At 37.7% G+C, this 26,731-nt stretch overlaps 2 protein-coding genes across 2 annotated transcripts; both read left to right on the top strand.

The window, feature by feature from the left end:
• Nucleotides 1–8,874: 8,874 nt before the first annotated feature.
• On the top strand, nt 8,875–10,673 carry LOC108267332 (delta-type opioid receptor). The gene is given in 2 exon segments (XM_017471358.3): nt 8,875–9,229; nt 9,953–10,673. Coding segments are annotated over 2 exon segments (963 nt in total). The 5' UTR covers nt 8,875–8,886; the 3' UTR covers nt 10,573–10,673.
• Nucleotides 10,674–18,608: 7,935 nt separating this feature from the next.
• On the top strand, nt 18,609–26,652 carry chmp5b (charged multivesicular body protein 5b). Its single transcript, NM_001200918.1, is given in 8 exon segments — nt 18,609–18,744; nt 21,003–21,107; nt 21,862–21,908; nt 23,687–23,780; nt 24,718–24,789; nt 24,965–25,073; nt 26,192–26,307; nt 26,452–26,652. Coding segments are annotated over 8 exon segments (663 nt in total). The 5' UTR covers nt 18,609–18,675; the 3' UTR covers nt 26,503–26,652.
• Nucleotides 26,653–26,731: the final 79 nt, after the last annotated feature.

The following is a 26,731-nucleotide window of genomic DNA, read 5'->3' as shown; positions in this document are numbered from 1 at the left end:
ACAAAACATTTTTCCAATAGCCTTCTGGCTTGTCCATGTGATCTTTAGCAAACTGCAGAATGGCAGCAATGTTCTTTTTGGAGAGCAGTGGCTTTCTCCTTGCAACCCTGCCAGGCACACCATTGTTGTTCAGTGTTCTCCTGATGGTGGACTCATGAACATTAACATTAGCCAATGTGAAAGAGGCCTTTAGTTGCTCAGAAGTCACCCTGAGTTCCCTTGTGACCTCGTGGACTATTACAAGTCTTGCTCTTAGAGTGACTTTTGTTGGTCGGCCCCTGGGGAGGGTAACAATGGTCTTGAATTTCCTCCATTTGTACACAATCTGTCTGACTGTGGATTGGTGGAGTCCAAACACTTTAGAGATGAATTTGTAGCCTTTCCAGCCTTATGAGCATCAACAACTCTTTTTCTGAGTTCCTCAGAAATTTCATTTGTTCATGCCATGATACACTTCAGAAGATCAGACTTTGATAGAACCCTGTTCTTTAAATAAATCAGGGCGCTCACTCACACCTGATTGTCATCCCATTGATTGGAAACACCGGACTCTAACTTCACCTTCAAATGAACTGCTAATCCTATTGGTTCACATTTGCCACTCACAGATATGTAATATTGGATCTTTCCCTTATTAATTAAACGATCAAGCATAAAATATTTGTCTCATTTGTTTAAATGGGTTAACTTTGTCTACTTTTAGGACTTGTGTGAAAATCTGGTAATGTTTTCGGTCATGTTTATACAGATATATAGAAAATTCTAAAGGATTCACAAACTTTCAAGCACCGCTGTACTTTAATGGAAGAAGGGATGTTAATAAACATATTAGTTGAATCAGGTGTTAGAGCAAAGCAAGAAAACTAAAATGACAAGGAGTAGTCCAGGACCAGGGTTGGGAACATTTGTTCTAAACCAAGGGATGTTGGAAACGGGAATACTGTGTGGCATGGCACGCAGCCAAAAAACACACATAGATGAACCATCTCACTTACTATATTTTCTTCTAATGAGCTGCTACTGTAGAGCAAGACACGCCCTTGGGTCTGGACGTGTATGTTCTAGAGAGCATTTAACTGAATGAACACAAGACTGGTACTCGAATGTGCCATCAAAAATGTTTAATTGTTTTTTTTTATATATATTCTTATTTTAATGTTATAGTCAATATACTATAACTAGGCTATACTTTTAAAAATGAGAAAATCACAAAAATTGTTTATCCTAGATGTATTCTCATACTGGTGCTGGACAGGTACAAAACACCTGCATTTTGACTGTCTGTAATTTGAAGAAATATCCATGAACCCATGCCTGGGAATTCTCACCTGTGTAAAGTGGAGCGTGTAGAGACAGAGGCAGGAGATGCGTGTAGAGACGGAGGCAACTCTGATGATCTGTGATGTCATGTTTTGGGGGGGAAAGGGTGGATGAGGAGAGAAATAGAAGAGGAGGGTGCAGGACTCGGAGCACATTGGACCCTCCGCACTGCACTCGTACAGAACCGACAGTGACAAAGTTTATCTAGCGCGCGTTTTACTGCGCCTGAGGAACAGCAGCCCTGCTTCTTCCTGCACTCTTTACCTTCTAGCGCGTGTACTCCAGCATCCAGGTAAGCCGATATCTATACGATACTGTAAGCCTATTCTAAAATGAAAATGTGTGTGAAATGAGTAAGAAACAGTGAAATTGTGGCTTGTTACGGAGCAATTTTAAGCGGCGTCTGCGTAAAATGCAATCTGCGGAACTTGAATGACTAAATATTACAGGAATTTGGTGTTTGCGCATTCGTTAAGACGGTTGTGATTAGGGTATTAGGTTCAGGGCTGGAGTGAGCAGTTTTCATATAACTTTATGCGTATAGTTCGACATCCGACACCGTTGTTAACTGATTGCGCATTATGTGAGTGCGTCTTATTAAGTTTGTGTCTTCCCTCTGACAGCACGGAGACATGGACTCGGACCTGGTGGACATGATGAGGGGGGATAAGTACATGTCTGAGTGTGAGCTGAACGCGTCTGTGAGCAGCGAGGCGGATCCGCGCAATGTGCCGCCTGAGCGCATGTCGCCTCTCCTCCCGGTCATCACCGCCGTTTACTCCGTAGTGTTCGTGGTGGGGCTGACGGGGAACTGCCTCGTGATGTTTGTCATTATCAGGTAATGATCACGGTTATTGCAGGCAATGGTGAAACAATATCTACTCTGAATTTCCCATTTATAACACATAAAAGAACATCAAGCTAGCCTTCACTCCCTACACGGATCAGTGAGCCTTGGGTGTGCTTGACCCTTTCACCGGTTCACTGCTTGTCCTTCCCTGGACCACTTTTAGTAGGCACTGTACCTGCATACCAGGAACACCTGACCTGGAGGTGCTCTGATCCAGACGTCTAGCCGTCACAATTTGGCCCTTGTAGAAGTCATTCAGATCCAACTTCAAGAAATGAGTGTTCACTTACTGGTTAATATATCCCACCCCTTAGACAGGAGCCATTGTAATGAGATAATCAATGTCATTCACTACACCTGTCAGTGGCTTTAATGTTATGGCTGATCTGTGTGTGTGTGTGTGTGTGTCTGTGTGTGTGTGTGTGTGTGTGTGTGTGTGTGTGTGTGTGTGTGTGTGCACGACGTACATACAGGGCCGTAATCACTATAGACACTGAGGGGACAAATCCCCCCCAATAATGAGATATGGCCAATTTGTCGTATATAAAGAATTCACAACGTTAAAGTCCATAAATGAAGTTCTGTGTAATAAAGTGGAATGACACAGGAAAAAGTATTGAACACGCTAACTGAAATTTATTTAATACTTAATGGAGAAGCCTTTGTTTATAATGACAGCTTCAAGATGTTTCCTGTATGAAGAAATTAATCGGCCGCAGTATTCAGGTGTCATTTTGGCCCATTCTTCTAAACATATTGTCTTTAAATATTGTTCAGCTGGATTCAAGTCAGGTGATTGACAGGACCAATGTAGCGCGTTTTTTTTTTCTCTGAAACCAATTGAGAGTTTCCTTTGCTGTATGATTTGGATCGTTGTCCTGCTAGAAGTCCACCCACGTGTCATCTTCATCATCCTGGTGGATGGCAGCAGATTCTTCTCAAGAATCTCCTGGTAAAGGGCTCCATTCATCGTTCCTTCAATTATATGGAGTTTGCCAGTACCATCCGATGAAAAACAGCCCCACACCATGATACTTCTACCTACAAACTTCACTGTTGGTATAGTGTTTTTAGGGTGATGTGTAGTGCCATTTCTTCTCCAAACATGGTGTGTAGTATGACAGTCAAAAAGTTCAATTTTGCTCTCGTCTGACCAGACTACACCCTCCCAGTGTTTCATAGGCTTGTCCAAATGAGTTGAAGCAAACTTTAAATGAGCTTCGACGTGGCTTTTCTTTAGTAACAGAGTCTTGTAGGGTGAGCGTGAGCAGTGGAGTGCATTGCCTATAGTTTTCTATGTAACGATGGTAAATGCTGCCTCCAAGTGTTTCTGGAGCTCTTTCCGAGTAGTCCTTGGCTCTTGGGCTACTGTTCTGACTATTCTTCTGACTCTCTGGTCAGAAATCTTGTGAGGAGCTCCTGTACATGGCCGGTTGATAACGGAGTGATGTTGCTTCCAGTTGTGGATTATGTCCCCAATGGTGCTTACTGGAGGATTCAGAAGTTTTTTAATCTGTCTGTATCTGATTCCATCATTATGTTTTGCAACAATAAGGTTGTGAAGTTCTTGGGAGAGCTCTTTGCTTTTACCTATCAGAGATGTTTAATGTGTGACACCCTGGTAACGAAAAGCCTTTTTATAGACCATCAATTTACTAACCCAGCTGATATTAATTTGCACAGATAGGAGGTGTAATTACTTACGGATTTCACCTGGTTCCCTGCCTTACTTTGCCTTGGAGAACTGCTTTTTCTTAGGGTGTTCAATACTTTTTTCCTGTGTCATTCCACTTTATTACATATTATGGACTTTAATGTTGTGAATTGTTTATATTTCCAGATTTAATACTGATGGCTGGTGAAAATTTCATGTGAATAGTCTCATTGGAAATATATTTACTGAAAAGCTAAAACAGAAAAGCAGAAACATTAAACGACCAACAGTAATGTCCAGGGATGCAAACATCTGCGTGATTCATGTAATGTAATGCTTTATTGTCACTGTGACCAGACAAGAAACATTAACTGTGCCGTTTTCACTATATTAGGCAGAAGATGGACAATGAATGTGTGCATATTGTGAATGAATGTAATGAACGGTCACCTGGCTTTACTGCTGGCCTTTCAATAAATTCACTTTTCTAAGAAAATGATTCATAAAACTGAAAGTGGGAGAGTTACCCTCCTCAGACTTAAACTAGAACATGGTGAAATGTGGATTGGTGGATTTGACTCAAGTGTGTTTTTAGGTTGTGGTTGGGACAAGGTCATTTATTAAAATAAAAATATATTATTTGCAAATCTAGTTATTTAACTTTTTTTTATTACTTTAATTCTCTTTTCTGGACAATAAACCCCAAAGGGTTTGCAACTATTGTATTTTGATGCTAATCTGTATGTCCTTGTCAGGTCTGTGCTCAAAAAGTTAAAGGGATAGTTCACCTAAAAATGGAAATTCTGTTATCATTTACTTCCCCTTATGTCATCCCTAACCCAAATACTGTTATTTTCCATAACATAAAAGAAGATTCAGCTCTATTCCACAAAATGGCAGAAGATAGTGATCATCAGCTGCTCTATAAAGGCATCATAAAAACTATAGTCCAAATGGACACATGAGAGTTTTGTGTCATATGAACTGCTTTTCTGTATAGCTGTGTAAATATTCTTCAAAATTCTCATTTTGTGTTGCACTGAAAACAGCATACAGGTTTGGTGTAAGTGTGTAAGTCATTTTGTCTGGCTAGCTGACACAGTCATGTCATTTTACAGAGACATTATTACAAAGGGTAAACTGACAGGAACAGGAAAAAGGTTAGCAGTATGTATACAGTGGAAGTTTTGTACTTCATATTATGTTCTTCTCTACTGTTTGGATCATATTATTCACTATATCTGTGTATGATGAGATGAAAGGCCTGCCTGGGGGTAGAGAGTGAGTAAATCTGAAATATAATAATAAACCATCTAATCTAACTTGTTTTTGTATTGTAATATACACTGACCTTACTGTAATTATTTTGGTCCTAAATATGAAGGTCTTGCATAGTATATATAAATAATGTATATATATATATATATATATATATATATATATATATATATATATATATATATATATATATATATATATATATATATTTGGGCTTTTATTACATAGAGAAATAAAAAGGACCATTGCATTTGTGACCCCCACCCCCACCAAATGGTTTGGTCTCCCCCAATGTTCAGCATGTGGTTACAGCCTTCTTAATAATGCATATGTTTACATTAAGTGTTAGACAAGGGTGTTGCTGCTTCACAGCTCCAGGGTCCAGGTGTGTGTGTGTGTGTGTGTGTGTGTGTGTGTGTGTGTGTGTGTGTGTGTGTGTGTGTGTGTGTGTGTGTAAATATCTGTACACTGCTCATACAGACTCATGTTTCAGGACAGTGTACCCCAGTATGGATACAGTACGTACCTATCAAAGTAGGCATGATCTTGGTTTCTCACCACTAGAAGACTTGCTACACTTGATTATAAAACTGTACACAGGCTATAGACTGTATAAAATCCCACCATTTTTGGTATCTGCACAATTTTAATGTCCAATTTCTATTTATCACTGCATGTGGACACATTTTTAGGGCTGAACTCATTATAATCACACTGCATATGGCTTGAGATCGATATGTTCATCTCAATAGAGTAGAGTTTGTGCCATAGGCTAAGATTGACCAGCTCTAGTTTTAATTAGTTTGAATGGATTGTTTTGAGCAGGCACATAAGAACTTTAATTCTTAATGTTGTGTGTGTGTATGTGTGTGCACGTGAGTGCGTGCATGTGTGTGTGTGCATGAATGTTACTATCCAAATGTCCCCATAAGGATAGCATGAATGTTACTATCCAAATGTCCCCATATGGATAGCAATATCTGTTTTTGATACAAATATCTAGTTTTAATTGTGTTTTTATTCAAGTTAAAGACAAACTACAGATTTTTTTTTTTTTTTTAAGTAAAAAAAAAAAAAAATGAACGTTTCCAAAACATTTCCCTTTGGTTATTGAGGTTAAGGTCAGGATTAGATTGAGGTGTATCAAGTTTCATTCATATTTATGTCAATGTACGGTCCTCAGAAGGATAGTAAGACAAACATGTGTGTGTGTGTGTGTGTGAGAGAGAGAGAGAGAGAGAGAGAGAGAGAGAGAGAGAGAGAGATTTAAACCAGTTGTTGTTCTCTCCTGTAATTCACAGAATGCTGATATAGGAGTTTTTAATAGCACTGCTGTGGAAGTGTGAAGCTAGAGTTCAATTTATGAGTTATATCTGAGATATATCAATGCTCAGACCTGGAGAAAGAGAGGGGTAGAGAGAGATCATTTTCCCAATTTCCCCCGAGTCAAGTTAATGGTACTCACTGGTGATCCTTTGTAGATCCAACTTGACCTATCAATATTAAATTCACATGCTATCTACCAGCCCTTTGCTGATGCGTCTCTCAGGGATGGATGGCTTAATTTATTGCCTCTACATCAAATTGAAATCTAGATTTAAGTAATTGGACAGATTGAGAGGATGCTCAGTCTCACATCTCCTTGTGGAATTTTGTGCTAGTCAGCAGAAGGTTTTAACATTTATTCCCAGACCTTCCAGTGAGCCTCAGTTAAGACCATTAGTGAAGCACTTCTACAATATGCTTGAATAGTATACTACCTCTTTACTAGGTGGTGTTGAATAAAAGCATCTAATTACACAGTGGTGGCTCCGATCGACTGATTGGAAGGTTGTGAATTCAAACCCTCATCTGCTCAGGTCAATTCTAAGTCACTTTTGGAAAAGCATCTGCCAAATGAGTAAATGTGTAAGTTTAAATTTCAGTAAGATTATCACAGCATCCATATGCAATTTTATTACAGATGTGAGTTACAGTGGTTTCATTTGAAATAATAGCTGTAAATACTGCTTTCAACACCGTCACTCAAAAACTCACTTCACCTCATGAAGGACAAGGTTAGAATATTATGTTAAAACTGCAGTAAAAGATGACAACAATTCAGTTCCAACTGCTTGATGTAAGTGAATACCTACAATTGTTTCCACAGCTATTCATTCTTAAAGCTAATTTCCCACTCCATGTTTTTTTTTTTATTACATCAATAATAAAGCCTTGAAAACAAATGGGCAGTGCCACTTGAGAATACCATACAGTGACACTCACAAAAGTGGCATATCATTGTTATATGAATTAATTATATTATTTTGTTTATTTATTTAATTTTATTTATTTAAAAGAACCACTCAGGGTTCTTTGATTGGCATAATGACAGGAACACCAAAATGCTACGGTATATATTTGTGTGCACACTAGGCTAATGTCTAATTATTTTCTTTAATGTCTAATTCTTTCATTTTTCTTAACTGATTGGGACTCCCAATTTTCTTAACTCATTAATCCATCAACAAAAATTTGTAATAAATAAATAAATAAATAATAAACTGACTTGGATGAAAACTCATGAATGGTTAAGAGGCAGAGTTAATGGTCAGATCTTTGTATACTACAGTGGCATTAATATGAAATCTAATGAAAACATTCCCACAAGTTTCCAATTTTGTGTGAGACAGAGGTCAAGTTAAAATAAACATTCCATCAAACACAACACATTTTATGGTGTGTTCTATAAACAGTCTGATAATCTTAGAGTTTCCAGATAAACCTTCTTTAGGTATTTTAATAAATTGTGACATTGGCATGCATGACCCATCACAGGTTAACTAATTTGTTTTATTACAAGGCATTTCACATACCCAACAGTGTCCATGCAACATGAACACCGTTTTAAATAAGTATAATCTCAATCAGCAATAAATATCTTTCATTTGACAAAACAAACATCATTCAATTATCATAACAATAAATAAAATGATCATAGTGATAATTATCAGTAACATCAGTAACAGCATTTTACTGATGCATTTTTGGCACTTAGTATAACAGAATAATAGTAGTATAATAATCAGGATGAAGCCCTCAGCAACTTGTTTTCAGGTTGCTACTTACATTGGGTTTGATGAGCTAAATGGGAAACACCATTAAACTTGGAGCGCTGATTTGGCACTTCTTAGCTTACATGTGCACTTCATCCAGCTGAATCTTTTTCCAGCACCTGCCTAGACACCATCTTTTAAATTAAAGAACTCCTTTTTAAATAAGTCATTTTCAAAGTAAAGGAGTCTGTTTTGACTACTACTAAATAATCCAGTCCACCCAGTATAGTCCATTTGTGATGCCTTCTAAAGATCCTAAAAGCTCTTCCTCTGTCATTGGCATCTTTGTCAGTGATGAGAGAAAATTAATGAGTGGGAAGAGATAAGAATCCACAAACAGATGCATCTGTCACTGAGACTTTTACACAGATCTAATCAGGGGCCTTGTTTCTCACTCAGTCTCTGTTTCTCACACTCAAACCCTCCTTCTGTCTCCCAATTGCTGTGATATATTTATTCATTTGGATACTTTAAATGAATAGCTTTGCTTTCTCTCTACTTCTGTTTAGAAGATGCTGAAGTATCCGCATGTGGAAAAAGACTTCAAAGAAATGAGAATAGAAAGAGATCTTGTAGAAATGTAGGATTGCTCTGAACATTGCATCCATTTAGCGCTGAGAATTTCTGGTAATGCATGATCTATTTTTTTTCTTCCTTCTCTTGTTGTGCTCCTCCTCAGATACACCAAAATGAAGACAGCAACCAACATTTACATCTTCAACCTGGCTTTGGCTGATGCTTTGGTTACCACTACAATGCCATTTCAGAGTGCAGACTACTTGTTGAACTCTTGGCCATTTGGTGAAATAGTATGCAAAGTCTTCATCTCAATTGACTACTACAACATGTTTACCAGCATTTTCACCCTAACCATGATGAGTGTGGACCGTTATGTGGCCGTGTGCCATCCTGTCAAGGCACTAGACTTCCGTACACCACTCATGGCTAAGACCATCAACGTGGGCATATGGGTACTGTCCTCAGCAGCAGGAGTGCCAGCCATGGTGCTTGGGGGAACACAGACTAATAATGGTGAGCTACAATCCCAGTAGGCCAAGGTTAATCTTTCTTGGTATCTCAACCAAGTAAAACACCAACCAAGTTTAGAATTGGTTCTTTTACTTGGGCCAGACTGATTATTAGTGATGCCACTATGCTTTTAAGAGATGGAAGATTAATATACCTTTGTGAATACAGAGCAATGCCAACTAATAGTGGGTAACCAACAGAACATAGAGTGTGTTCTCAATATGCTGAGCTCCTTGCAAGCAGCACTCTTAGAACAGAAGCGTTCTTTGATTTGTCTTTTTTGGCGAACCCTACAAAAGAAGATTCAAGTAGAAACTCTTTAAAAAGCTTCAACTGTTAACCATCCAAAAAAACCACTGAAGAGTATTTTTAACAAGGGAATGGCGTTATGCAAGTTTCAGTTTGACAAATTTGAGAACTTTGAACCGGCTGCATATTATATTGAGCAAAATGGTTAGCCATGGTCATTCCAGGTTGCTATCTATATGGTAACTATTAATGGCCTTCTCATCTAACTCTGCATGAGAAATCAGGGTATATATTTAAAAAGGCAGTTCAGTGCTAGCTTGTGTTTACCCTGGCCAAATCCTGGTCTTTTATATAATCATGCCTTGTGTCATCTAGTTTACCTCCAATGCCTACTCATTGTTTATACTTCTCTTACAGTTTCTGAACAAATTATCCTCCTTCTTCATTCATTAACAATTTCCTTCCTTTTTCTTGCAGGCACCACAGAGTGTGCCCTGCAGTTTCCTGACCCTTACGAGTACTGGGACACGCTAATGAAGATCTGTGTGTTCGTCTTTGCTTTTGTTGCTCCTGTCCTCATCATTAGCATCTGCTACTCTCTCATGCTTCTGCGACTGCGTAGTGTCCGCTTACTCTCTGGTTCTCGAGAGAAAGACCGCAACCTTCGCCGCATCACCCGTTTGGTCCTAGTGGTTGTAGCAGCTTTTATTATTTGCTGGACTCCTATTCATATCTTCATTCTTCTGAAAGCTATAGTGGGCATTCCTGAGACTACACCACTAATGGCTGCCTATTTTCTATGTGTTGCTCTTGGTTACACCAACAGCAGCCTGAACCCTATTCTCTATGCTTTTCTAGATGAAAATTTTAAGAGGTGCTTTAAGGACTTCTGTTTGCCAGCCAGGCGAAAGGGAGATAGAGGGGTTGGAGGGAGCAGACTAGGGAGGATTGCATCCAGGCAGTCTCCCCTGGCTGCAGAGAGTGCCCCAAGGACAGCAAAGCCAGCATGACTAGCCGTGGAATTGTCCTTCATTACACAATCTGGAAAGGAGGACTCCAACACAATGGGACTGACACAGGTCTCTTCTGCACTCTGATCATAATTCAGCCAAGAGGTGGTGTGACTCGAAGAGAGCACTGTGAGAAGACTTGCTATATTACACCCTGAATATAGTGTGATGATGTGAGAGCCTATTGAAGTCTGCTGAGAATTCTACCATCAGCTGCCAGCAATGGATTTGCCTTGGTATAATGGATATATACATGTAAATATATATTTGTCAATTTTCTCATTTAGCTTGATTTGATTTGAGATTCTCACCCAAGCATTCATACACTATTGTCTTTTATATATTGTAGTTCGTTCATTCATTCATTCATTCATTCATTCATTCATTCATTTACTAATCTTCATAACCATTTTATCCCGGTCTGAGTATCATGGATCTGGAGTCTATCCTATAAATACTGGGAACAAGGCGGAAATACACCTGGCATGTTTTTGGGAGGTGGGAGGAAACTGGAGAACCTGAAGGAAACCCACGTAGACACGGGGAGAACATGAGCAGAAACTGTAGTGCAATACAGCTGCCAGAAAATGAAATTACTAGGATATCTGCAATAATTACTCATAAGATGTAATTCCGTCTCTTTTTAAGTCACATTTCTAAACAAATACACTTAAAATAATTACAAACAACTGTACATGTTCTTGTCAATACTTACACAATTATTTAAACATTCACAGCAAAGGTTTAAAAAAAAAACTATGTGAGACTCTGGGCTAACAACTTCTCCAAACGTTAACAGGTTTTCGGTGTTCCAACTAATGAGAGAAGATTGCAGGTGTGAGTTGCAGAGGCTCTTGATAATCAGTTCACAATAAGACAAACTGCCTACAAATGGAGGCAATTTAGTACTGCTGCCACTGTCCTAAAGAAATGGCCATACAACAGATTACACCAAGAGCACAGTGTGCTGTGCTGAAGGAGGTGAAAATGTAACCAACAAATATTTCTAGAACTAGTTCTCTGTGTGTCCACTATTGCAAAAACATAGAACAAGAATGGTGTTAATACAAGGAAACCATGGAGGAAATCACTGCTCTCCCAAAAATACCTTGCTGCACATCTGTTTGCAAAAGAGTTTTCATCCATCTGGATGTTTAATATCAACATATAACACCAACATGCAATGGCTTTGGGAAAATGTCCTGCAGACAGATGAGACAAAGCACCTATTAGTAGGTTTTTAGCTGCTTTGTTGCTTTAGGCTTCAATAACAGCTTGCAATCATTGTGGAAAGAAGGAATTTTAAATTGTATCAAGACATTTTACAGGAGAATATCAAAGTAGCGGTTTGTTTTCCATTATCTTAATCTCAATAAATGTTGAATAATACAAGACAGTGACTCAAAACCAACAACAGAATGGATTGAAAATAAGAAAATGCATGTTCTGGTATTGGCCAATTAAGCATCCAGACCTTAATCTAGCTATGGCATCACCCGAAGAGGACTGTTTATGCAAGAAATCCCAGATATATTGATTGACCTGCAACAGGTTTGTAGAGATTAATCTAAAATTCTTACTGACTGGTGTACAGGTCTGATCAGTAGCTACAGAAGATATTTGGTGGACGTTATTGCTAGTAGAGGAGGTTCTACCAGTCATTAAATGCATCCTTTCAGTAAAGACAACCAAAAGTACAATTGTGTTATGAGTTCAGGCAAATGTTCTATTACAGTCCTGTCCCAAACTATTGGAATGGCAAAGCCATTTCATTTGTTTTTGCTGTCTGAAGACATTTGGGTTTGACATCAAAAGACGAATATGAGAAGAGTTTAGATTTTCCGCTTTTATTTCCTGGTAGTTATACGAGATGTGTTAAATGACATCAAACATAGCACATTTTGTATCAAACCACCCAATTTGAAGGTGATAATATTAGAACATGTGACTCATAGGTGTTACCCAGGTGTGTCCTGTTAGATTGATTGTTTAAACAATCAATAGCTCTGAACATCTACTCTTTGTTTTAGCCTTCAGTTTCACCTGTGAAGACTGTATTTATTGTTAAAAAGGATGAGCCAATATGAAGATCAGAGAGCTGTCTATGGGAGAAAAGCAAGCCATTTTAAAGCTGAGAAGAGAGGGAAAATCAGTCAGAGGCATTGACCAAACATTAAGCATAACCAATACAACAATTTGGAATGCCCTGAAAAAGAAAGAAACCACTGGTGTACTGAGAAACAGACACAGAATTAGTCGGCCAAGGAAAACAGCTGATGATAACAACTTTGTGAAAGCTGTGAAGAAAAACTAAAAAACAAATCAGTGACATCACAAACAACTTTCACAAGACAGGGGTGAAGATATCACAATCCACCATTGGAAGAAGACTTTGAGAACAGAAATATTGAGGACCTACCACAAGATGCAAACCACTCATCAGCAGTAGGAATCAGAAAGCCAGATTGTAATTCACAAAGAAATACAGAGATGAGCCACAAAATTTCTGGAACCAATTTTAACCTCCACCAAAGTGATGGAAAGCCAAAGCGTGGAGAAAGAAAGGCACTTCTTAGCTTACATCAAAAACTGCATGTCTGTTTCCCATAGATGTTATTGTCAACTGATGTTGGCTATGATGTTCATTATCAAGACTGTTTCTAGATTTTATCCACCCAGACAATTATTCATCTTTAATGTCTTCCTGACATTTTTGTATGTCGGTTCTTAATGCTAATTTGTTTTTGTTTGTTTTTTTTTTGTGGGGGGGGGGGGGGGGGGGGGGGTTTCCTTTGATCTGATATAGCTGACCATATAATAACACAGTATAATAGTGTAATAAGGTAGTGTTTATCTATCAGGTAAAGACTTTAGTGCACTTTAAATGGCCATATCCACGAAAACAACAGCATAATTTTATCTATAGCCACAAGCACAACTGACGTGAAATGCGCACTTGACGTGCTTTTGTCACTGTATAGGAAAAAATATCATAAAACAGTAGCATTTTTCAGATCGTAAAGCTCTCAAACTCTTTGCTCTCTCATCGCTCTGCATCTCACTGCATTGTTTTATATTTACTAAAGTTAATTCACATGGCCTTTGTTCTCATCGACATCAATACTCTAAATTAATTGCTTTATATTATTACATTCATTGTGCCATAAACTGGTTTCAAATGATTTATGATTACGTTTAACCCCAGACATTTTCTGTGTCAGTAATTCCAGTTTTTTTTTTTTTGTATCTGCACTGTATTATTCACATATCATATAGAGATGAAAGACAAATTAAAGGGGGGAAAAAAATAACAATGGCACTGTTGTGCTTTGGAGGCATTTTGCTGGTATGGTTTGGGTCCACTGGTCTCCTTAGAGGGAAGGGTCACTACAAATCAATACAAAGTTATTTTGACTGATCGCATTTACCCTATGATGTAACATTTCTATCTTGATGGGAGTGCTCTCTTCCAGGAAAGCAATGTCCCCCTCCATAGGACTCAAGGGTTCACTGAATGGTTTGATAGATATGAAAATGAGGTAAATCATAATCTATGGCTGGCACAAACTGTTCTGATGGCTTGTGGTGGCTATATATATATATATATATATATATATATATATATATATATATATATATATATATATATATATATATATATATATATATATATATAAAATGTCAAAATCCTGATCAGAATTGTTTTTGAAATTGGATAGAGGGCTTAATCTTGACATGCTGGAGATGTCCAGGTCAAGCAACAAACATTATATTGACAATAAAATGTGTGTGAATTAGTACAGATACAATTTTACAATATACTGTGCATAGAGTGTGCATTTCTGTCAATTATGTGTATATAGTACACTTAGCTGTGACTATCCAGTGTGTTAACTATATGTGATGGTGTACTGTTAGTATTTTTAGCATTTAATTAACCTGAACCTCTCCTTATAGAGTGTAAGCAGAAAAACTGTCAGCAATTCATGTTACATAAATATGCTATATATTGTACTTTAATTTATTTGAATCAACTGCTTCTGCATTGTGTGCATATCTGTGCTGCTGTAAAGTTGTCATCAGGCTGTAAACAATACAGTGATTAGCACAAGTACTAACGCATGTCTATAAAATTCATATGTAAAATATTGCTTGTACATACATGGCTGTTTGCCATAGAAGATGTCCTGTGAGTGTCAGTATGCCAACTGCTATATATGTGCTAAAGTTGACAGTTACTTAATTTGTAAATTGACTCAATAAATAGAGCAGAGAAAACACTAAACACTAATATGGTGTTCTGGGGCTGTGACTAGCCATACAAATATTTCTCTCTATGCGTTTATCTCTGTTTTTGCATGGTATCATCTCTAGCTTTAATTTTAAAAAAAATTTATGCAAGTAACAGGTGGTTGGTTTTTTTCTTGGTTTTTGCTCATCAGGCCTTAGATCTATATTGTTTCCAGTGTGCAGAATTGTTTATAACAAAATTTAAAGTTACATGACTGGAACAAATATATTTGTCTAATATTTAATGTATGTATTTTAATGTATGTAAATTTAATTTCAGCTTTTGCAAATGTTAATGAGAGGGAATTCAGCTGTCATAACATAGCATGTGTAGCATACCAGATATTATAATACCCAGAATATATAAATCTAAATATGTAATTGTTTAATTTCAGTCAAATCAATTAATTTAGCAAAAAATAAATCATCTAAAGTGACTTACAGTACAAGCACACAGCTGAGCAATTGAAGGTTAAGGGTCTTGCTCATGGGCCATAAAATTCATACCTTTTCTATATATTATAGCTTGTTTACATTTGGAGAAAACACACATAACATCACAATGTCTTTCACTAACTGTGAAATTTGCTGGTGAAGTCAGTGGTGGTCATCTTATGTCAGTAGGCCTGTAGATATTTCATCGGAAGCTCTCTTGTTGAGTAATGGTCCAATAGCCACAGGTGTCAGGCCATTCAAACTGAGGGTTTTCTGGAAGAATTCATTTATTTATTCATTTTTAAATCAAGACACATTTTACAAGTCTTTAAAGAGATGTGAATGCATAACAAACTGAAACTGGCTACAGCCTGCACAATATTAAGCAGGTGGTTTTAATGTTATGGCTGTCTTTATAGAAATAGGGTCAGAGCAAACAAATTTGTATGTATCCAAAGATAGTAGGTCAATAAGACCCAATAAGTAAGTGTGTGTGTGTGTGTGTGTGTGTGTGTGTGTGTGTGTGTGTGTGTGTGTGTGTGCGTGTGTGTGCGTGTGTGTCCCCTACAAGATTATATATTTTAATAAATTATAAAAGAGCGATTTTGAAACAGACTGAGCAATTTTAACATAGTATGAGAAGTCTACAGGTTTTTCCACATTTGATCACATTATTAAATTAAGAAACATAATTTAATCTACATACAGAAAATGCCTATTGAGACTGATCTAAGAAAAAAAATGAAGCACATCTTTGTAGGCTACCAAATAGTAGTGATGGTAGCTGTCATTTGATAAATACCCTCTGGTTTGGTTGTGTGGTACGTTTGGCAGCTCTATTACATACAGCGGGGGTAATAGCCTAGCCTATTGAAGTCTGTCATGCCTCATCACTGATCTACAGTTCTGTTAGAGATCTCACTGTTCTTCTTGCCATCCTTCACCATTATCTGTCTGTATGTGGTATTACAATTTCCCTTCACTGGAGCTAAGAGGTCCAAACCTGTTCCAGCATGACAATGCCCCTGTGCACAAAGCGAGGTTCACAAAGGCATGGTTTGCCAAGGTTAGTGTACAAGAACTCGAGTGGCCTGCACAGAGCCCTGACCTCAGCCCCACTGAATACCTTTGTGATGAACTGGAACACTGACTGCACCCCAGTGTCCTCCTCACCTGAAATCTTATGGCTAAATGGGCAAATCTCCACAGCCACACTCCAAAATCTAGTGGAAAGTAATTTAGCACAGAAAATATGTTCACTGACAACAAAACATACATTGTGAATGCATGGAAAAACAGATGCACAGAGAATAACCTAGGACAAATCTACTGTTTAATTAAGGGGATCATGTCTCCCTCTAGAGGTTGATGTCTATCTCTGCAGGTTAAAACATCTCAATAATGCATATGTTTACATTAAGTGTTAGACAAGGGTGTTGCTGCCTCACAGCTCCAGGGTCCAGGTGTGTGTGTGTGTGTGTGTGTGTGTGTGTGTGTGTGTGTGTGTGTGTCTGAGAGAGAGAGAGAGAGAGAGAGAGAGGAGTTTAGCATGTTCTCCCCATGCCTGAGTGGGTTTTCTCCGGATTCTCCAGTTTCCTCTCAGCTCCCAAAAACATGCCTGTAGATGGATTGGCTATACTAAATTTCCCCTAAGATGTGAATGTGGGTGTCCATAGTGCCCTTTGATGGACTGGGAACTCATTCTCACCTCACGCACAGTTTTCCCAGGATAGGCTCTAGCTCCACCTCAACTCTGACCAGGATAAAGTGCATACTGAAGGATGAATGAGTGAAAAAAACACAAACATTTAAAACAATTAAATAACAACAATAATAAATGAATTATTTCTAAGCAGTATCTGCACCATCACACATATTTTATAAGCATAATCATGTAAATGAATCCAAAATGTTTGTTAAAATTAAATATGACAATGTATATGTCATTTGTTTTATCTTGTCCCAGTAGCAGTTACTTCCTTCAACTTGGCTGGTCCATTTTTGTGTATATATTGCTCTATAGCCGTAGTCTAACCATATGTTGTAAAAAGCACTAAATTACACATGATATGTTTAAAAATTAGATTAGTCTTTTTTTCATACTTAAATAGCATAGTGGGCATGGTTGCATTTACACTGGTGAATGTGATCTACAGAGCAGGTTAGTGAAAAATTTATACTTTGATATACATTGTGTGCTTGTGACAGACTGTTAATATTCAATGTGCACTCACTGTCCACTGTATTAGGTACACCTTCATGTAGTTGTTTAATCAGCCAATCTTGTGGCAGCAGCGCAATGCAAAAAAGAAAATAAAAATAAAAAAGTCATGCCGATACAGTTCAAGGGCTTCAGTAATGTTTACATCAAACATCAGAATGAAGAAAATGTTTGATCTCTGTGACTGTGATCGTGGCATGGTTGGGTACCAGATGGGCTGGTTTGAGTATTTCAGAAACTGCTTATCTCCTTGTATTTTCACACACAATAGTCTCTAGAGTTTACACAGAATGGTCGAAAAACGACGACAACAACAACAATAAAAACCATTGAGTGAGCAACAGTTCTGTGGGTGGAAATGCCTTGTAGATAAGAAAGGTCAGAGGAAAATGTCCAGATTGGTTCGAGCTGCCAGGAAGGATATTGAAACTCAAATAAACACTCTTTACAACCATGGTGAGGAGACTCAACATGCACAAAACATCAAATCTCGAGGTGGATGAGCTTCAACTGCAGAAGACCATATCAGGTTCCTGTCCTGTCAGTCAAGAACAAGAATCTAAGGCTATTATGGACACAGACTCGCCCAAACTGGACAGTTAAAGATTAGGGGAGGGGAGAGGGGGTTACCTGGTCTTTTCCCAGTCTTCATTACTGAGAACTAGCAGCAGAACTGTCTTAGGCAGTTGAGGAGAAGAGACAATAGAGGAGTGGCAATTCTCTGGTTAGGAAAGAGAAAAGGAACAGTACTTCATTCAGGTGAATTATACAGACAGCACACCATGGGTCCAGTGGCAGACTTGGACCAGTGATTGTGAAGGGTAAGAGATCTTTCTCCTGGGAACATAATACATGAATTATTCTATTCAAAATAAAGGAGGGGGGAAGATATGAGAGATATCTCACTCATAGAAACCTGAGAAAACTGTGCTGATTAAGTGTTCCAGCATTTGCATGACTGGGGCTAAACAGATCTGAAACAAAGATAAATGTATACCTTTAAGAACTATTACTTTAATTTAAATAATAATAACTAAAACAACAATTTAACAAATACTCTTTTGAAAAATTGATTCTTTTATTCATTGAAACCGTCTCTGGCTTTGTGGATGAATCTGTATCACGTGACTATGTTCTGACGTCAGTCTGAGTCTACTTCCGGGATTTTGAGGTGGTTAGTTTTGCTGTTATTAGGAAGCACGGTTTGACTGTTGTTGTAGAGGTTGTTTTTTTTAAGTGTCAAAATGAACCGCATTTTCGGCAGAGGAAAACCCAAAGGACCACCGCCCAACCTTACGGACTGTATAGGAAGCGTAAGTATTTGTTTATTGGACTTTTAAGAGCTGTCTATGGAAACCAACAATGAAACTGATTTAGTTGCTAGCTAGCTGTAACAATAAGGTGGGTTTACTGTCCCACACAATAGAGTCGCTGAAGTTAAAGCCTTTTAAGTACGTGTAGCCTGGTAGAGAACCCTGTCTTCAGGTGGCTGTTTATTGTTAGCTATGTTTTTATGTGAGTAATAATCATACCGTGCTGGGTTTTTTTGTAACTGTAACGTTAGCTCACCAGCTTCACCCTGACAGCTAGCCTGTGTGCTAACTGTTTTTGTCTCGCGCACCATAGCCAGCGTTGTGGGTTTTGCTGTGTCATGTGGCAGTATATCTGTTTGTATACTGGAGATACAAACAGATATGTTGGTTGTTGTTTTTTTTTACACTATAGGGTTTAAAGCTTATAGTAAAAAAAAAACATAGTCAACAGTTACAGGGTCCGGTGCTGTATATTTTGTGCTCTAGTTGTCTTGACAACTGGCTGTGCCGCAGTTGGGGGCGTGATGTACAGACCCCCGGTTGTGACGTCATTCTTTCTTAATTCACATAAACAAATATCGCCTGACCACGACTAAAGTATATAGTGACTCGCGTATATCATTCATTCCAGGAATGAAGATGAAAAGAAATCAATTCACACTGTTTTTGTAGAAAAACTAATCCTCTGTGTCTCCTTGTGGCCACATAAAAGAAAAATCTGCCCTGAATGACACGAATCTTTACAGTTAATACTCTGATCTTCACTGGTTTCCCACATTTAATACAAGTCTGAGGTTTTCGGTTTTTAGTTTAAACTTTTCATTGACATATTGTCTGTTTTTACTTTGGTTAATAGTTCCCTATTGCCTACAATGCCATTCGACTAGATAGATAGATCGATAGATTATTCCTCCCAGAAAGAAATTGAGAAATTCACCTATTACAGCGGCACAGAGTTACTAAGAGTAATTTAACATAATAAATTAAACAAAATAAATGTATGTGTGTGTGTATATGTATATGTGTATATATATGTGTGTGTGTGTGTGTGTATGTGTGTGTGTGTGTGTGTATATATATATATATATATATATATATATATATATATATATATATATATATATAAATTACACAAAAAAGAAAACAAATACAGTGTAAGAGTGTGATGGTAGTGCAGTGTGAAGACAGAAAAATGAATGGAAGTAAAGTGGCAGTGCATCTGCATATGAATAATGAATGGTAGTAATTCAACTATCATCCAATGAGTTTATCATAAGACTGGGTCAGTGCAAAACAGTGTCCCAGCACAGTGATGAGCTGTTGTACAGTGTGATTGCTGTCTGTACAAACAACCTCCTGTACCTCACTTTTCCACAGCGGGGCTGAATGAGTCTCCTACTGAAGGTGTAATCCTTTAGTCTGTCTAGCTCTCTCACCTCCTGTACATCTGTATATTCTACTCAAACAGATAAAATAACTCTTCAACTTTCATTCTAATACCTTGTCTAGTTAATCATCTCTCTAACTAGACAAGCCAAGTAAAGTCTCAGCTGTAACCGTGTCATATAACTGCATTGAATTCTGTATAACTTTGACTTCAGCGTTTGCTGTCTCCACTACTTCAACATTGGATCTCAAATTAATGACATTGATTGTCACTGGAAAATGGTGAAGAAGCTGTTGCTCTTTTGTTTTTGGAACCTGAGCATTATCCCTTATGTTTGAGCTTGCTGAATGTCTTCCCCCTATTTAAGGCCTTGTGACATCAGTGTGGCGCACAACTGCTAACTTCTCATAGGGATTACAGAAATACAGCACCAGTCAGCAAGTTATCACCAGTATCACTAAACATAACATATGTGTTTATATTTAATGTTTCAGGGTGGAGTTTTCCTTTAAGTATCTTGCTCCCACCCCTTTCTAAGATGAGGTCATGCATTAGAAACCTGTTCCTACACCTCATGACCATTCACTATGTTTATTAAGCAGGGATGTCACTGCAGAGCTACATAGTCAATGAAGGAAGGACTGTGTTAAGTATTTTCTTCAGGGTGAATGAGTGTGTAAATGGCATGTGACCAAACCGGTTTTTGAAGATGTGATTGAATCACAGTGGCAGACATTAAGACGTTGTTGTGTGCATTCTTTACCATGTGAAGTCTTTACATTTCACCACATGACCGATTGTAATAAATATTATCATTTCCCTTTAAGCATTAACTGCAGTTTCTCCAATTTCTAATTTCCTTTAACCCTAGGTTGATTCTCGGGCCGAGTCCATCGATAAGAAGATATCCAGACTTGATGCTGAACTCATGAAATATAAAGATCAGATGAAGAAAATGAGAGATGGTCCATCAAAGGTAAGGAAAATAGAGAAGCTATGTAGTATCAGTCACAAATGCCTGAGCAGGGATTCAATAATTAGTGCAGCAGAATTATTCAATCATTCATTCATTAATTCACTCATTCATTGGGTGTTGTCAAAATCTTAAATCTCAGTTAAATGAGGAAGCAAGGAGTCAAAATTGTACCTTAGTGATAATTTGCATCCAGGTTTAACATACTTAAGTATTTAAAAATACCTTAACTGAAATTAGATATTAGGCATCTATATAAACAATATGATTACATGTAGTGTTATTCTGTGTTTAGCATTCATTTTCAGAGTGGACCATTTGTTACATCCATGCAATTTTGAATGGATTTGATCACATGTGTTAAATATAGTAATAAATACATTTAAAACATAAATGAACACATTGGTAGCTGGGTGAAATAAAAGTAAATGAGTCATTTGTATTGGGACATTGTAAAGCTAAATAAAAGTATAAGGAGTAAGAAGTATGTGTGTATTAATGGTAATTAATTATTAATTTTCAGTTAAACAAATCATCTAAAATACTACAAACAAAGTATAATTACTTAAATACATTTCACCTCTATTACATGCTTGTCTGCACATGCATGTCTGACCTTTCAAAGTACTGCTACAATGTCTGGATTACTTGAAATATCGGCTAACAGTGGTGAATGGCATGTGAGAATATTAACATGAATTAGATTTTGATTTACGCAGCAAGTTGACCATTGTCCCTGCACTGTTGTCTCTTTCAGAATATGGTGAAGCAGAAAGCCATGCGGGTCCTTAAACAGAAAAGAATGTGAGTATAATTTGCTGTAAGCAAAAACCTTTCTACCATTGTGCCATTGTATGGAATTAAATTTGTGCCAAAAATATTGAACGTAAGAAACGAACAAAACTATACATCAAGAAAGAAGAAAAACACTCAAACTGAAAACGGTGAGCTCAGTTTTCTCAACTTGCTTTTGGATTTTGGTTTATAAATGTACTGCCAGACTTTTTGTTTTAGCTCCGTAAGTTTACATTTGCCATTCTGGCACAAACCTCTCATGTGGGCAGGGCGATTTACTCTCATTGCCTAGTGAGATTTGGATCAACGGCTCCCTGACCAGGAAGTAGAGATTTCAGTGGCATGGATTTTGGAGAGCGTTCTGGGTCTCTATAGTTAATTTTTGCTCTTTGTAGTGGAAATTACTTACTTACAGGTGCATCGCAGAAAACTAGAATATCGTTGAATAGTTTGTTTTTTCCATAATTTAATTTAAAAAGTGGAACTTTCATATATTCTATACTGATGTGATATTTCAAGCCTTTTTTTGTTTTTATCTTGATTATAGCTCATGGAAATCAAAAATCCAGTAAATCAAAATATTAGAATAAAGAATTTATAATACAGAAATGTCGACCTTCTGCAAAGTATGTTAATTTATGCACTCGATACTCGGTCGGGGCTGCTTTTGCACAAATTACTGCATCAATGCAGCGTGGCATGGAGGCAATCAGCCTGTGGCACTGCTGAGGTGTTCTGGAAGCCCAGGTTGCTTTGATAGCGGCCTTCAGCTCGTCTGTATTGTTTGGTCTGGAGTCTCTCCGATTCTCTATGGGTTTCAGGTCAGGCGAGTTGGCTGGCCAATCAAGCACAGTGAAACCATGGCCAGTAAACCAGTTACTAGTAGTTTTGGCACTGTGGGCAGGTACCAGGTCCTGCTGGAAAAGGAAATTAGCATCTCCATAAAGCTCGTCAGCAGATGGAAGCATGAAGTGCTCTACACTCTCCTGGTAGACACTGCATTGACCCTCGACTTGAGAAAACACAGTGGAACAACACAAGCAGATGACATGGCACCTCAAATCATCACTGACTGTGGAAACTTCACACTGGACTTCAGGCAGCTTGGATTCTGTGCCTCTCCACTCTTCCTCCAGACTCTGGGACCTTGATTTCCAATTGATATGCAAAATTTACTTTCATCTGAAAATTGATTATGGTTGTGTGTTCTGAACCAGACCGAGAGATTAAAGGCTCAGGAAACCTTTGCAGGTGTTTTGAGTTAATTATTTGATTAGCTTCTAATTATCTTCTCAGCTCGAGATTTCTGTATTATAAATTATTTATTCTAATATTTTGAGATACTGGATTTTTGATTTCCTTGAGTTGGAAGCTGTAATCATCAAGATTTCAACAAAAAAGGCTTGAAATATTTCACTTTGTGTAATGAATCTAGAATATATGAAAGTTCCACTTTTTGAATTAAATTACAGAAAAAAACAAACTTTTCCAAAATGCTAAAAAATTTTTAGATGCGCCTGTACTTACTTATTTAGTATATTATTTCATAATTAATATTTGAGGTTTGGGTAGTCTCGTACCACTACTTTTTTCGAGATCAACGTCATCCTTCTCCTCAGAACTCCATGTTAGATTTTTGCCACTGAGTTCACTGTTTAGTTTGAATGTTTTTCTTCTCTCATATTGTATGTTTTTGTTTGTTTCTTGAAAGGTAACGTTCAATAGTTTTGGCACAAATTTAATTCCATTCCATTGCTATTAGTTTTTAATACTGTGTGTGTGCGCAGGTATGAAGGACAGAGAGATCAGCTGATGCAGCAGTCATTTAACATGGAGCAGGCCAACTACACCATTCAGACACTTAAAGACACCAAAACAACTGTAAGGACATGCTTATCTTATTCCAAACCACAGTAAAACTTATTCCAAATCCTTTGGCTATAGAACCCCTGGCAAAAATGATGGGATCACCACACCTAGAGGATGTTCACACAGCTTTTTTACTTCAGAGCAAATATAGACAAATCACACAAAACAAATCACAGATATGACTCGAAACAATTATTGTTTAATAGCTGAATATTCTTTCTTCGTGAAAAATACCTCAAACAAATTAAATTAAATTATTTTAATGAATGCCATTTCTTCGCAGATCAAGTAGAAAAAATTATGGAATGAGTAAGGGATAATCCATGGCTAGGTGTGCGTTACACGTACTACGTACTGTACACGTACTACGCACATCAAGGACAGAGAGATGCACAATGTGAAGGCATTAAAATTGTGTAACGCTCACCTAGCTGTGGATTATCTCACGTATACCACTTGCTAGCATTGACAAGATAAAGCTGTCATTGATGTCTGCAGTGCAAAATTTGACAAAGGATCAAATAAATAAATAATGATATATGGGTCATTAGATCTAGAATTCTGCCTGCTCAAAGTCTTCCACGTAGATAGAGTAGTGCAATAAGATTACATTTATTTGAATGAATTATAATATAGTTATTAGATAGAAATAGAGAGCAAGAGAGAGAGAGATTGTGTGTGTGTGTGTCTGAGACTTACTTCTATCTGTGCTGCGTCTCTACTAATAATGATGCTGTGAGTTTAACTATTGTATGTAACTGTATGTTAATATGGTTACAGATGTTTAACGGAAGCGCATTCATTTAGGATGATAAAACTGACGGTTTGAATGTACACCTTCCAGCCAATCAGAGTCGAGTATTCAGACAGACCATGGTATAATGTAAAGTATGTAATATTTGCTTACTATGAGACTTACACAAAGACTTGATGGGCTTGTGTTTGACAGGTGGATGCTATGAAGATTGGAGCCAAAGAAATGAAGAAGGCTTACAAGAATGTGAAGATTGATCAGATTGAGGTAAACACCAAGTCTTTTCCATTCTCCACTCGAAATCAGCTGTCTGTAGACAACTCTCTTCCTATTACTATGTATCAATGCATCATTTAAGTTTTCAAATATATCAAATTGACCAATGATGTGATCTAATCACGGGTCGTGAGAAATGTTGATAAAGCTTAATGTGGGTTTGTAGGATCTTCAAGACCAGTTGGAGGACATGATGGAGGATGCTAATGAAGTACAGGAGGCTATGAGCCGCAGCTACGGAACACCAGATATCGATGAAGACGATCTAGAAGCAGGTTAGTATATGACAAAGTGCAGAATGTTATCACCTAGGCATGACTAACTTTTTATGGCATTATGTTTTCAGGTTGTCCATCTGTCTGAGATTCGTTAGATAGCTATCTCAAGAACGAGCGGTTGAATGTTTGTAGGATTTATATGGATTCTTGTTGTAACTAGCTGATGTACCAGTTAGATTTTGGAATTGATCCAAACAGTGGCAAGGTCACAGCAAGGTCAAATATCTGAAATAGTTTTTCTTCAATAAGTTCCTTCATGTTTGGAGCACATTCACTGTTCACTTATATAAGAACACCTGCACCGCTGCTCATTTATGCAGTTATCCAATTGGCCAATCAAGCCGCAGCAGCACAATGCATAAAATTATGCAGATACAGGTCAGGACCTTCAATTAAAGTTCACATCAAACATCAGAATGAGGAGGGGGAAAAAAGTGTGAAATCTGTGACTTTACCCAGGGCAAGGTTGTTGGTTAGTTTGAGAAACTGCTGATCTCCTGGGATTTTCACACACAACAGTCTGTCTCAAGAGTTTACATAGAAAGGTGTGAAAAACAAAAAAACATCCTGTGAGCAGAGGGTCTGCAGGCTGAAACACCTTGTAGATGAGAATGACATGATAGGAAGTAACTCAAACAGTTACCTAAACTGGATGGTTGAAGACTAGAAAGAGTGATTATTTTAGTTACTATATCCTTCTTGGCAGCGTGAACCAATCTGGCCATTTTCCACTGACCTCTCTTAACAAGGCGTTTCCACCCACAGAACTGTCATTGACACAATGGTTTGTTTTGTTTTTTTGCACCATTCTGTGTGAAGTTTTGAAACATCATTCTGATGTTTGATGTGAACATTAACTGAAGCTCTTGATCTGTATCTGCATGGTTTTATGCACTGTGCTGCTGCCACGATTGGCTGTTTAGATAACTGCATATGAGCAGGTGTATCTGTTCCTATTAAAGTGGATGGTGAGTGTATATTTTAAAGGAATTTCTGGCATGCAAATTATTAATTTTCAAGTCTGGTGGTGGAGTCCCCATCAAATCCTTTGCCATTGAGTCACTTCTTGATTTAGCTTCCTTTTTTAATTGATGAATCTGTGGTGCATTTGTTAGAGCTGGATGCACTCGGCGATGAGCTGCTTTTGGACGATGACAGCTCTTACCTTGACGAGGCCTCGTCAGCTCCAGCTATACCAGAAGGCACTCCAGGAGAGAGGAGCACCAACCGGGTAATGACAAACACCTCTGTTAACTATATTCAGATTCTAGCTCCAGAGCTGAATGTATTTGTTGGTGTTCTTTACTTTTAACGTACCTTTGCAAGACAATCATTTTAATCAATTTGATATGTATTCATTTTTCCCCTGCCACAGGATGGAGTTCTGGTCGATGAATTTGGACTTCCTCAGATTCCAGCATCATAAAAAAACAATGAACACATTTTATCTCCTTTAAACTTATGCATCTGACATGTAAAACACTGCGATCCTTGCATTTACAGTTTTCTATGAAGCAGGTTCATATAAGATCAAGTGCTCTGGGGTTAAGGATTAAAAAATATTCACAATTGTAAACACAGCCAGTCTTTATCTAGCTCTCTGCTTCTTTTCTTGTTTCATAAGGAATGTAGTCACTTTAACTAATTGTCAGGAA

This window comes from Ictalurus punctatus, chromosome 7 (genome assembly GCF_001660625.3).
Source record: "Ictalurus punctatus breed USDA103 chromosome 7, Coco_2.0, whole genome shotgun sequence".
Classification (NCBI taxonomy): domain Eukaryota; kingdom Metazoa; phylum Chordata; class Actinopteri; order Siluriformes; family Ictaluridae; genus Ictalurus; species Ictalurus punctatus.
Note: the sequence above shows the minus strand (reverse complement) of the source record. Positions and strands in the feature narration are given on the sequence as shown.